We start from the raw sequence: 14,761 nt of genomic DNA on the forward strand, positions 1-14,761 counted from the left end.
CGTTTGTAATTGCTGGCGCAAGTATGATCCACCTACTATTCCTGCATGAAACAGGGTCAAACAACCCGCTGGGCCTAAACTCAAACGTAGATAAAATTACATTCCACCCCTATTTCTCCTACAAAGACCTTCTAGGTTTTATTATTCTACTAGCGGGCCTTATATTCTTAGCCCTATTTTCCCCAAACCTGCTGGGTCTATTTTCCCCAAACCTGCTGGGTGACCCAGAAAATTTTACCCCCGCCAACCCCCTAGTTACACCCCCTCATATCAAGCCAGAATGATATTTCCTATTCGCATACGCCATCCTTCGCTCCATCCCAAATAAACTCGGCGGGGTTCTAGCATTACTATTTTCAATCCTAATTCTAATAATTGTTCCCATCACCCACACCTCAAAACAGCGAAGCAGCACCTTTCGCCCCCTAACCCAAATCCTATTCTGAACCCTTGTAGCCGACATATTTATCCTCACATGAATCGGCGGACAGCCCGTAGAACACCCGTTTATTATTATTGGTCAGATCGCCTCAATTATTTATTTTGCTCTATTCTTAGTATTCGCCCCATTAGCAGGATGAGTAGAAAACAAAATACTCAGCTGATAATGCCCTAGTAGCTTAGCTAAAAGCATTGGTCTTGTAAACCAAAGATCGAAGGTTAGACCCCATCCTAGAGCTATATTCAAAGAGTGGAGATTTAAACTCCAATCCTCGGCTCCCAAAGCTGAGATTTTATCATTAAACTACCCTCTGAAACATCGTACATATACATACTATGTATATCGTACATATACATACTATGTATATCGTACATATACATACTATGTATATCGTACATATACATACTATGTATATCGTACATATACATACTATGTATATCGTACATATACATACTATGTATATCGTACATATACATACTATGTATATCGTACATATACATACTATGTATATCGTACATATACATACTATGTATATCGTACATATACATACTATGTATATCGTACATATACATACTATGTATATCGTACATATACATACTATGTATATCGTACATATACATACTATGTATATCGTACATATACATACTATGTATATCGTACATATACATACTATGTATATCGTACATATACATACTATGTATATCGTACATATACATACTATGTATATCGTACATATACATACTATGTATATCGTACATATACATACTATGTATATCGTACATATACATACTATGTATATCGTACATATACATACTATGTATATCGTACATATACATACTATGTATATCGTACATATACATACTATGTATATCGTACATATACATACTATGTATATCGTACATATACATACTATGTATATCGTACATATACATACTATGTATATCGTACATATACATACTATGTATAATCCACATTAATTTATTACATACATAAACATTAATCCATAATCAAACATAAGCATACCATTATATACCCCATATCATGCTTAATTTAATCCGTGAATTATACCCATAAAATTCACGACAACAATCATTAAAGAAGTGAGAAACCACCAACCGAAACCCTGTCAACTTACCATTCATGAAGGGTCAGGGGCTAAAATAGAAGGTCACATCAAATGAACTATTACTGGCATCTGATTCTTATTTCAAAGCGCGCACTATGATTTATCCCATGTCCTCACATTAAATGGCATAAGTTAATGGTGGAGTACATCTGGCGAGAAACTCACCATGCCGAGCGTTCATTTTAAGAGGCATTCAATTTTTATTTTTTGGTTTATCTTTCATCAACATTTTACGACAAAGTCATAGCCTATATTAAGGTTGCACATTCAGGTATTTCAGTCAGGTATATATGTATGAATGGTGGAAAGACATAACCTGAAGAATCCACATTAGAATATATCAAGTACATAAGACTAAATCTCACTTACCTTTTTATCCAATGTGCCCCCCTCTTGCCAGAGGAAAATTCTCGACAAACCCCCCTACCCCCCTATGCTGGGCGAAGCCTAATGTCACTGCCAAACCCCAAAAACAGGACGGGCTCGCGAAGCACTTATAAAATTTGAGTGTGTGTGCATATAAATGTGGTGTGTATATATATATATATATTGTTTAATAATGTATAGCTAGCGTAGCTTAATCAAAGCGTAACACTGAAGATGTTAAGATGACCCCTAGAAAGTTCCGCAGGCACAAAGGCTTGGTCCTGACTTTACTATCATTTCTAACTGAACTTACACATGCAAGTATCCGCCCCCCTGTGAGGATGCCCTTAACCTCCCCCCACGGAGATAAGGAGCCGGCATCAGGCACACACACATTGTAGCCCAAAACGCCTTGCTTAGCCACCCCCCCAAGGGAATTCAGCAGTGATAAATTTTAAGCAATAAGCGAAAGCTTGACTTAGTTAATGTTAAGAGGGCCGGTAAAACTCGTGCCAGCCACCGCGGTTATACGAGAGGCCCCAATTGATAGACATCGGCGTAAAGCGTGATTACAGGCTGCTGCTATAAATTAAAGCGGAAATCTCTCTCGACCGTTATACGTATATGAAAAGATGAAAATCAACCACGAAAGTAGCTTTATACAAAACAGCCACCTTGAACTCACGACAGCTAAGACACAAACTGGGATTAGATACCCCACTATGCTTAGCTATAAACCTTGATAATAAAATACAAATATTATCCGCCAGGGGACTACGAGCGTTAGCTTAAAACCCAAAGGACTTGGCGGTGCCCCAGACCCACCTAGAGGAGCCTGTTCTAGAACCGATAATCCTCGTTAAACCTCACCACTCCTTGTTAATCCCGCCTATATACCGCCGTCGTCAGCTTACCCTGTGAAGGGCTAATAGTAAGCAGAAAGAACTCACTTAAAAACGTCAGGTCGAGGTGTAGCGTATGGAGTGGAAAGAAATGGGCTACATTTTCTAACTACAGAATACTACGGATGATTCTATGAAACATAGAATCTTTGAAGGTGGATTTAGCAGTAAAAAGAAAGCAGAGAGTTCTTTTGAAGCCGGCTCTGAGGCGCGCACACACCGCCCGTCACTCTCCTCAAATTGGACAAACCCTATAAATAAAAAAACACCCTTAACAAGAGGAGGCAAGTCGTAACATGGTAAGTGTACCGGAAGGTGCACTTGGATCACAAAATGTAGCTAAAACAGAAAAGCACCTCCCTTACACTGTGAAGATATCCGTGCAAGTCGGATCATTTTGAGCTGAATATCTAGCTTAACCACAAAATACCCAAATACACAAATATAAATACCCTCACATACCATTAAACTAAACCAACCAAACCATTTTTCCTCCCTAGTATAGGCGATAGAAAAGGATCCTTTAAAGCTATAGAAAAAGTACCGCAAGGGAACGATGAAAGAGAAATGAAATAACCCGTTAAAGCACCAAAAAGCAAAGATTAAATCTTGTACCTTTTGCATCATGATTTAGCCAGACACACCCAGGCAAAAAGAATTTTAGTCTGTGCCCCCGAAACTAAACGAGCTACTTCGAGACAGCCTCCTAGGGCCAACCCGTCTCTGTGGCAAAAGAGTGGGAAGATCTCCAAGTAGTGGTGACAGACCTAACGAGTTTAGTTATAGCTGGTTGCTTAGGAAATGGATACAAGTTCAGCTTTAAGGATACTCAAACCAACTACAGTGTTACCACCAAAGACATAAAGTTAGCCTTAAAAGTTATTCAAAGGAGGTACAGCTCCCTTGAAAAAGAACACAACCTTAAAATGTGGATAAAGATCATAATGATAAAAGGACCCCTACTTCAGTGGGCCTGAAAGCAGCCATCTGAAAAGAAAGCGTTAAAGCTCAAGCAGGACATACCCAATTATACCGATAACCAATCTCACTCCCCTCTAACTACTAAGCTGTTCTATAAATATAGAAGTAATAATGCTAAAATTAGTAATAAGAAGGCACGACCTTCTCCAAGCATCCCTGCAAGTCAGACCGGACTCCCCACTGACAAATAACGAACTCACACAAAGAGAGAATTACACAAATAGCACGACATACTAGAAGACCCTGTAATAACTATCGTTACCCCTACACAGGAGTGCACCCAAGGAAAGACTAAAAGAAAAGAAAGGAACTCGGCAAACACGAGCCTCGCCTGTTTACCAAAAACATCGCCTCTTGCAATCCCAAGTATTAGAGGTCCCGCCTGCCCAGTGAAAAATTTTTAACGGCCGCGGTATTTTGACCGTGCGAAGGTAGCGTAATCACTTGTCTTTTAAATAAAGACCTGTATGAATGGCATCACGAGGGCTCATCTGTCTCTCTTTTCCAGTCAATGAAATTGATCTGCCCGTGCAGAAGCGGACATATGCCCATAAGACGAGAAGACCCTATGGAGCTTTAAACAAAGAATCAACCATGCATACAAGTTTATCCCCCAACATGAAATAAACAACTCAAGCACATTGGCCTTCTGATTCTACGTTTTCGGTTGGGGCGACCAAGGAGAAAAACAAACCCTCCATGTCGACTGGGAATACTTTAATATAATTCCCAAAACTAAGAGCCACCACTCTAAGTAACAGGACACCTGACGAACAATGACCCAGGCATACCAAGCCTGATCAACGAACCAAGTTACCCTAGGGATAACAGCGCAATCCTTTCCCAGAGCCCATATCGACGAAAGGGTTTACGACCTCGATGTTGGATCAGGACATCCTAATGGTGCAGCCGCTATTAAGGGTTCGTTTGTTCAACGATTAAAGTCCTACGTGATCTGAGTTCAGACCGGAGTAATCCAGGTCAGTTTCTATCTATGAAGTGGTTCCCCCTAGTACGAAAGGACCGGGAGAACAGAGGCCCATGCTAAAAGTATGCCCTATCCCCACCTAATGAAATCAACTAAAATAGGAAAAAGGACACACCACCCTTATCCAAAACAAGGATAAGCTAAGATGGCAGAGCCTGGTAAGTGCAAAAGACCTAAGCCCTTTCCCTCAGAGGTTCAAATCCTCTTCTTAGCTATGCTAAACGTACTTCTTACCCACATCATTAGCCCATTAGCCTACATTATCCCAGTACTACTAGCTGTCGCCTTCCTCACACTAATTGAACGAAAAGTCTTAGGATACATGCAACTACGAAAGGGACCAAACATTGTAGGACCTTACGGACTCCTTCAACCAATCGCAGATGGATTAAAACTGTTCATCAAAGAACCCGTACGCCCCTCCACTGCCTCCCCACTTCTATTCCTAACCGCCCCAATTCTTGCCCTGACATTAGCCCTTGCCCTATGAGCACCATTACCCCTACCATATCCAATTATTGACCTAAACCTAGGAATACTATTTATTCTGGCATTATCAAGCCTCGCCGTATACTCCATTTTAGGCTCCGGGTGAGCCTCAAACTCGAAATATGCTCTAATCGGTGCCCTACGAGCCGTAGCCCAAACAATCTCATATGAAGTTAGCCTTGGACTTATTCTCCTATCAATAATCATTTTTGTAGGAGGCTTTACCCTCCACACCTTCAACACCACCCAAGAAGCAATCTGACTACTAATCCCAGGATGACCTCTAGCAGCAATATGATATATTTCAACCCTCGCCGAAACAAACCGCGCCCCATTCGACTTAACAGAGGGAGAATCAGAACTAGTCTCAGGATTCAACGTAGAATACGCAGGTGGCCCATTCGCCCTATTTTTCCTAGCAGAATACGCCAACATTCTTCTTATAAATACCCTTTCTGCTATCCTATTTCTAGGAGCTAGCCATATCCCCACTCTCCCAACATTCACAACCTTCAACCTAATAATTAAAGCATCCCTCCTATCAATAGTATTTCTCTGAGTTCGAGCCTCATACCCACGATTTCGATATGATCAACTAATACACCTAGTATGAAAAAACTTCCTCCCAATCACCCTTGCTATTATTTTATGACACACCGCCCTCCCAATCGCAATAGCCGGCCTACCTCCACAAACCTAATATAATATAAGGAATCGTGCCCGAACGCCAAAGGACCACTTTGATAGAGTGTATTATGGGGGTTAAAGTCCCCTCGCTTCCTTAGAAAAAGGGGACTCGAACCCCTCCTCAAGAGATCAAAACTCTTGGTGCTTCCACTACACCACTTCCTAGTAAGGTCAGCTAAACAAGCTCTTGGGCCCATACCCCGAAAATGTTGGTTAAAATCCTTCCCTCACTAATGAACCCCTACCCTATAATAATCCTCTATGCAAGCCTAGGCATTGGGACCACACTAACTCTAACTAGCTCACACTGATTTATAGCATGAATAGGTCTAGAAATTAATACTTTAGCAATCATCCCCCTAATAGCCCAACATCACCACCCCCGAGCTGTAGAAGCGACAACTAAGTACTTTCTCACACAAGCCACCGCTGCAGCAATAATTTTATTTGCTGCCCTCTCAAACGCCTGACTGACTGGAGAATGAGCCATCCTCCAAACCCTTCACCCCCTCCCATCAACAATACTTACCCTTGGCCTGGCTCTCAAACTGGGCCTTGCCCCCATGCATTTCTGAATACCAGAAGTAATGCAAGGCCTTGACCTCTTTACAGGATTAATTATGTCAACATGACAAAAATTAGCCCCGTTTTCCCTAATTTATCAACTCGCCTACGCAATAGACTCAACCCTGCTAATTACAATAGGCATTCTTTCTACACTAATCGGAGGATGAGGAGGCCTCAATCAAACGCAACTCCGAAAAATTCTAGCCTACTCATCCATCGCCCACCTAGGATGAATAATCATCGTGCTACAATTCCTACCACACCTAGCCCTACTTGCTCTAGCAATATACATTATCATAACAGCTGCAACATTCTTAGCCTTAAAAAATCTCGCCTCAACAAAAATCAACACTCTAGCACTAAAATGAACAAAAGCCCCCATCTTAGTAACACTTACCATACTAATTCTATTATCCCTAGGTGGCCTTCCACCATTAACAGGGTTTATGCCAAAATGACTAATCCTCCAGGAACTAACCAAACAAGATCTACCCCTCACTGCCTCAATTATAGCTCTAGCTGCCCTTCTCAGCCTATTCTTCTACCTACGCCTCTGCTATACCATAACCCTAACAATCTCTCCAGCCCCAAACAATTCACAACTACCCTGACGATATAACCCAACTGTATCATCCACTACACTTCCATTATACATAGTACTAGCCATAATACTACTACCAATAACGCCTGCCACCATGTCTATGGTAATATAGGGGCTTAGGATTTAACTTAGACCAAGAGCCTTCAAAGCTTTAAGCAGGAGTGAGAATCTCCTAGCCCCTGCTTTAAGGCTTGCAAGACTCTATCTCACATCTTCTGAATGCAACTCAGACACTTTAATTAAGCTAAAACCTTACTGAGTGGGCAGGCCTCGATCCTACAATTTCTTAATTAACAGTTAAGCGCCCAAACCAATGAGCATCCACCCACGACTTTCTCCCGCCGTTTCGACGGCGAGGCGGGAGAAAGCCCCGGCGGGCGATACTCCGCATCTTCAGATTTGCAATCTGACATGAATTACACCACGGGGCTTGGTAGCAGAAGGAATTGAACCTTCGTACGCGGAGCTACAACCCGCCGCCTATATATTCAGCCATACTACCTGTGACAATCACCCGTTGATTCTTCTCTACTAATCACAAAGACATTGGCACCCTCTACCTAGTATTCGGTGCCTGAGCTGGCATGGTCGGCACGGCCCTGAGTCTCCTAATTCGAGCAGAACTAAGTCAACCAGGAGCCTTGCTAGGTGACGACCAGATCTATAATGTAATTGTTACAGCACATGCCTTTGTAATAATTTTCTTTATAGTAATGCCCGTTATAATTGGTGGGTTTGGCAACTGGCTAGTCCCCCTAATAATTGGAGCCCCGGACATAGCTTTCCCCCGAATAAACAACATGAGCTTCTGACTGCTGCCCCCATCCTTCCTACTTCTTCTTGCCTCCTCAGGCGTAGAAGCGGGAGCCGGGACCGGCTGAACTGTATACCCCCCTCTGGCAAGCAACCTTGCACACGCAGGCGCATCAGTAGATTTAACCATCTTCTCCCTACACTTAGCTGGAGTTTCATCCATTCTTGGGGCAATTAACTTTATCACAACCATTATCAACATAAAACCCCCAGCAGCCTCTCAATACCAAACACCTCTGTTCGTATGATCCGTCCTAATTACTGCTGTTCTACTCCTCCTATCCCTGCCCGTCTTGGCCGCAGGCATCACAATGCTACTAACTGACCGAAATCTCAATACCACATTCTTTGACCCTGCCGGAGGGGGCGACCCCATCTTATACCAACACCTTTTCTGATTCTTCGGACACCCAGAAGTATACATTTTAATTCTCCCAGGGTTCGGAATAGTTTCCCATATTGTAGCATACTACGCAGGTAAAAAAGAACCATTCGGCTATATGGGAATAGTATGAGCCATAATGGCCATCGGCCTATTAGGATTCATCGTATGAGCTCACCACATGTTTACAGTTGGAATAGACGTGGACACTCGAGCTTATTTCACTTCTGCAACCATAGTCATTGCAATCCCCACAGGAGTTAAAGTATTTAGCTGACTAGCTACTTTACACGGAGGGGCAATCAAATGAGAGACCCCACTCCTATGAGCCCTAGGATTCATCTTCCTATTTACAGTCGGTGGACTTACAGGAATTGTTCTCGCCAACTCGTCCCTAGATATCGTACTACACGACACATACTACGTTGTTGCCCACTTTCACTATGTCCTGTCCATAGGCGCAGTATTTGCAATTATGGGGGGATTTGTACACTGATTCCCCCTATTCTCAGGATATACTCTCCACCCCACATGATCAAAAATCCACTTTGGCGTAATATTCGTAGGAGTAAACCTAACATTCTTCCCGCAACATTTCCTAGGCCTCGCAGGAATGCCACGACGGTACTCCGACTACCCAGATGCATATACACTCTGAAACACTGTCTCATCAATTGGCTCTCTAGTATCCCTCATTGCCGTAGTAATATTCCTATTTATACTATGAGAAGCTTTCGCAGCAAAACGAGAAGTACTAGCCGTAGAGTATGCAGCAACCAACGTAGAATGACTGCATGGATGCCCTCCCCCTTATCACACATACGAAGAGCCAGCTTACGTTCAAGCACACCGAGCCTAACAAGAAAGGAAGGAATTGAACCCCCATTTAGATGGTTTCAAGCCAACCGCATAACCACTCTGCCTCTTTCTTATCTTATAAGACACTAGTATAAGCGCCCAATACACTGCCTTGTCAAGGCAGAATTGTAGGTTAAACCCCTGCGTGCCTTGAGCCTAATAGCTATAATGGCACATCCCATACAACTAGGATTCCAAGACGCGGCCTCACCTGTAATAGAAGAACTTCTTCACTTCCACGACCATGCACTAATAATCGTCTTTTTAATCAGCACTGCTGTATTATACATTATCGTAGTCACAGTTACCACTAAACTAACAGACAAGTATGTGCTTGATGCTCAAGAAATTGAAATAGTCTGAACCATTATACCGGCAGTAGTCCTAATTCTTATTGCCCTACCATCCCTCCGAATTCTTTACCTAATAGACGAAATTAATGACCCGCATCTCACCATCAAAGCAATCGGACACCAATGATACTGAAGCTATGAATACACAGATTTTACTGACCTAGAATTTGATTCCTACATAGTACCAACGCAAGATCTATCTAACGGACAATTCCGGCTTCTAGAAACAGACCACCGCATGGTGGTCCCTATAGACTCCCCAGTACGAGTCCTAATTACTGCCGAAGATGTACTCCACTCATGAGCCGTACCTTCCCTAGGAATTAAAATAGACGCTGTCCCAGGACGCCTAAACCAAGCTACATTTATAACCTCCCGCCCGGGAGTATTTTACGGGCAGTGCTCTGAAATTTGCGGGGCCAATCACAGCTTTATGCCAATTGTCGTTGAATCTGTCCCCCTACAACACTTTGAAGACTGAAGTTTATCAATAATCGACGCCTCACCGAGAAGCTAAACAGGACATAGCGTTAGCCTTTTAAGCTAAAGATTGGTGCTTTCCAACCACCCTCAGTGACATGCCTCAATTAGATCTAGCCCCCTGAGTCTTATACCTCCTATACTCCTGAATGATTCTCCTAGTTGTACTAACACCAAAAATCCTTGGCCATACCTTTCCAAACGAACCCACTACACAAAGCGCCAAAAAACCAGAGACCCAATCCTGAGCCTGACCATGATCCTAAGCTTCTTTGACCAATTCGATAGCCCTATCATCTGCTACATCCCACTAATAATCCTAGCCATAACCCTTCCATGAATTCTCTACCCAACACCCACTGATCGATGACTAAACAACCGACTACTTACACTACAAGGATGATTTATAAACCGATTTACTCAACAATTATTAACACCCCTAAATGTAGGAGGCCACAAATGGGCCCTTCTTTTAACTTCAGTAATAGTATTTCTAATTACTATAAACCTTTTAAGTCTCCTCCCATATACCTTTACTCCAACCGCCCAACTATCTATGAGCCTCGGCCTAGCTGTCCCACTATGATTGGCAACAGTACTAATTGGAATGCGAAATCAACCCACCGCTGCTCTAGGACACCTATTACCAGAAGGAACTCCAACACCCCTCATTCCTGTTCTGATTATTATCGAAACAATTAGCCTATTTATTCGACCAGTAGCCCTTGGCGTCCGAATCACCGCAAACCTCACAGCCGGACATCTACTCATCCAACTAATCGCCACTGCAGCATTTGTCCTTATTCCGATGATACCAACCGTTGCACTTCTAACATCCATCGTTCTATTCCTACTTACCCTCCTAGAAATTGCAGTTGCCATAATCCAAGCTTATGTATTCGTACTTCTCCTAAGCCTCTACCTACAAGAAAACGTCTAATGGCCCACCAAGCACACGCATACCACATAGTTGACCCCAGCCCATGACCTCTGACCGGCGCAGTAGCCGCCCTATTAATAACATCCGGACTCGCAATCTGATTCCACTTTAATTCCACAATCCTACTAATTATTGGCCAGACCCTATTACTTCTAACCATATACCAATGATGACGAGATATTATCCGAGAAGGAACATTCCAAGGACATCACACCGCCCCAGTCCAAAAAGGACTACGCTATGGAATAATCTTATTTATCACATCTGAAGTCTTTTTCTTCCTAGGATTCTTCTGGGCATTCTATCACTCCAGCCTGGCCCCTACCCCCGAACTAGGAGGATGTTGACCCCCAACAGGAATCAATGCCCTAGACCCATTTGAAGTACCTCTACTAAACACTGCAGTACTACTAGCTTCCGGTGTAACAGTTACATGGGCCCACCATAGCCTAATAGAGGGTAAACGAAACCAAGCAATTCAAGCCCTAACACTGACTATTCTACTAGGCCTATACTTTACAGCACTTCAAGCAATAGAATACTATGAGGCCCCATTCACTATTGCAGATGGGGTATATGGTGCTACCTTCTTCGTTGCTACAGGCTTCCACGGCCTTCACGTCATTATCGGAACCACCTTCCTAGCAGTATGCCTATTACGTCAAATCAAATTCCACTTCACATCAAACCACCACTTTGGATTTGAAGCAGCTGCCTGATATTGGCACTTCGTTGATGTAGTATGACTATTCCTATACGTCTCTATCTACTGATGAGGCTCATAATCTTTCTAGTATCAATAACAGTACAAGTGACTTCCAATCATTTAGTCTTGGTTAAACCCCAAGGAAGGATAATGAATTTAACTATAACAATTTTTACCATTACAGCAGCCCTATCATGCATTCTTGCCATTGTAGCATTCTGACTTCCACAAATAAGCCCAGATTCAGAGAAACTATCCCCCTATGAATGCGGCTTCGACCCCCTGGGATCCGCACGACTCCCGTTCTCCATGCGATTCTTCTTAGTGGCCATCCTATTCCTATTATTTGATCTAGAAATTGCCCTCCTCCTACCACTACCATGAGGAGACCAACTAATCTCCCCATCTCTCACCCTATTCTGAGCAACCTCTATCCTCATCCTCCTCACCCTAGGCCTCATCTATGAATGACTACAAGGGGGCCTAGAATGAGCTGAGTAGGTGATTAGTCCAACATAAGACCACTGATTTCGGCTCAGTAAATTATGGTTAAATTCCATAATCGCCTTATGACCCCAGTACATTTTAGCTTCAGCTCAGCATTTATCCTCGCATTAATAGGCCTTGCCTTCCATCGCACTCACTTCCTATCTGCCCTTTTATGTCTAGAAGGCATAATACTCTCATTATTTATCGCCCTATCCTTGTGGTCCCTACAGCTAGAAGCAACCACACACGCCGCCACCCCAATACTTCTACTAGCTTTTTCTGCCTGCGAAGCTAGCGCAGGCCTTGCCCTACTGGTCGCCACCGCACGAACACACGGCACCGACCGACTCCAAAGCCTAAACCTACTACAATGCTAAAAATCTTAATCCCCACCCTCATGATATTACCAACGACTTGACTCACCCCTAACAAATGAGTCTGAACCGTAACAACCACTCAAAGCCTCATCATTGCCACGCTGAGCCTCTCTTGACTAAAATGAGACGCAGAAACAGGGTGGACCTCTTCCAATCTTCATATAGCCACAGACCCCCTATCTACCCCCTTACTAATCCTGACATGCTGACTTCTCCCCTTAATGCTACTAGCAAGCCAAAACCACCTTCATCTTGAACCCTTAAATCGACAGCGAACCTACATCACCCTTTTAGTCTCACTACAAGTGTTCTTAATCATAGCATTCGGGGCAACAGAAATTATTCTATTTTATATTATATTTGAGGCCACCCTTATCCCAACCCTCGTTATTATTACTCGCTGGGGAAACCAAACTGAACGCCTAAACGCAGGGGTCTATTTCTTATTCTACACCCTAGCAGGGTCCCTCCCCCTCCTAGTTGCACTCCTAACCTTACAAAAAGACATTGGAACCCTCTCTATACTAATTATACAACATGCCCCCACCCTCTCCCTAACTTCCTCAGGCAGCAAAATCTGATGGGCTGCCTGCCTAGTTGCCTTCCTAGTAAAAATACCACTGTACGGGGCCCACCTTTGACTTCCAAAAGCCCATGTAGAAGCCCCAATCGCAGGCTCCATAATTCTAGCAGCTGTCCTCCTAAAACTGGGGGGATATGGAATAATACGAATCATAGTTATACTGAGCCCCCTAACTGAACAACTTGCATACCCATTTATTATTCTCGCCCTATGGGGCATCATTATAGCAGGCTCCATTTGTCTACGACAAACTGATCTAAAATCCCTTATTGCTTACTCATCAGTTAGCCATATAGGCCTTGTAGCAGCTGGAATTCTAATTCAAACCCCATGAGGTTTCACAGGAGCAATCGTTCTAATAATCGCTCACGGCCTCGTATCATCAGCCCTATTCTGCCTAGCAAACACTAATTATGAGCGAACTCACTCACGCACCCTCCTTCTCGCCCGAGGCCTACAAATCCTCCTTCCCCTTATAGCATCATGATGATTCATCGCAAATCTGGCTAATTTAGCACTTCCCCCATTACCTAATTTAATGGGAGAATTAATTATTATTACATCAATATTTAATTGATCCCCATGAACAATCATGCTCACAGGACTAGGGACGCTAATCACTGCTAGCTACTCCTTATACATATTCCTAATAACACAACGAGGGCCAACCCCCACCCACATTATCTCAATCGAACCATCCCACACCCGGGAACACCTACTAATGGCCATGCACCTAATCCCTGTAATTATACTAATTACTAAGCCTGAACTAATGTGAGGATGGGCATTCTGTAGACATAGTTTTAATAAAAACATTAGATTGTGATTCTAAAGACAGAAGTTAGAATCTTCTTGTCCACCAAGAGAGGCCGGCGACACTAGGAACTGCTAATTCCTCAGTCATTGAGGTTCAACTCCTCAACTCACTTGCCAGCTTTTAAAGGATAATAGTTCATCCATTGGTCTTAGGAACCAAAAACTCTTGGTGCAACTCCAAGTAGAAGCTATGCACCCTACCACCCTGATCTTCAATTCCAGCTTATTCATTATTTTCTTTCTGTTAGCATTCCCCCTATTTACCACCCTGTCCCCCTCCCCACTAAAAAAAGATTGAGCCACCTCTAAAGTCAAAACTGCTGTACAAATAGCCTTCTTTACCAGCTTGATTCCACTATTCATTTTCCTAGACCAAGGAATAGAAGTCATCACAACCAACTGACACTGAATAAATATTATATCATTTGACATCAATACAAGCTTTAAATTCGATCAATATTCAATTATCTTTACACCAGTAGCCCTATATGTAACGTGATCAATCCTAGAGTTTGCCTCATGATATATACACTCGGACCCAAATATAAACCGATTCTTTAAATATCTACTCATATTCTTAATTGCAATAATTGTACTAGTAACTGCCAACAACATATTCCAACTATTCATCGGCTGAGAAGGAGTAGGAATCATATCATTCTTACTAATTGGCTGATGGTATGGCCGAACTGATGCCAACACCGCCGCCCTACAAGCTGTAATCTATAACCGAGTCGGCGATATTGGACTTATTCTGAGCATAGCCTGATTTGCAATAAACCTAAATACCTGAGAAATCCAACAGATATTCATCT

The 14,761-nt window shown here is 42.9% G+C and overlaps 1 protein-coding gene across 1 annotated transcript; it reads left to right on the forward strand.

Moving 5' to 3' along the window:
• The first annotated feature begins 6,187 nt into the window (after positions 1-6,187).
• On the forward strand, positions 6,188-9,284 carry LOC136733844 (NADH-ubiquinone oxidoreductase chain 2-like). The gene is given in 1 exon segment (XM_066697880.1): positions 6,188-9,284. A coding segment is annotated over 1 exon segment (972 nt). The 3' UTR covers positions 7,160-9,284.
• The last annotated feature ends 5,477 nt before the right edge of the window (positions 9,285-14,761 follow it).

Source organism: Amia ocellicauda, unplaced genomic scaffold, assembly GCF_036373705.1.
Source record: "Amia ocellicauda isolate fAmiCal2 unplaced genomic scaffold, fAmiCal2.hap1 HAP1_SCAFFOLD_373, whole genome shotgun sequence".
NCBI classification, from domain to species: Eukaryota; Metazoa; Chordata; class Actinopteri; order Amiiformes; family Amiidae; genus Amia; species Amia ocellicauda.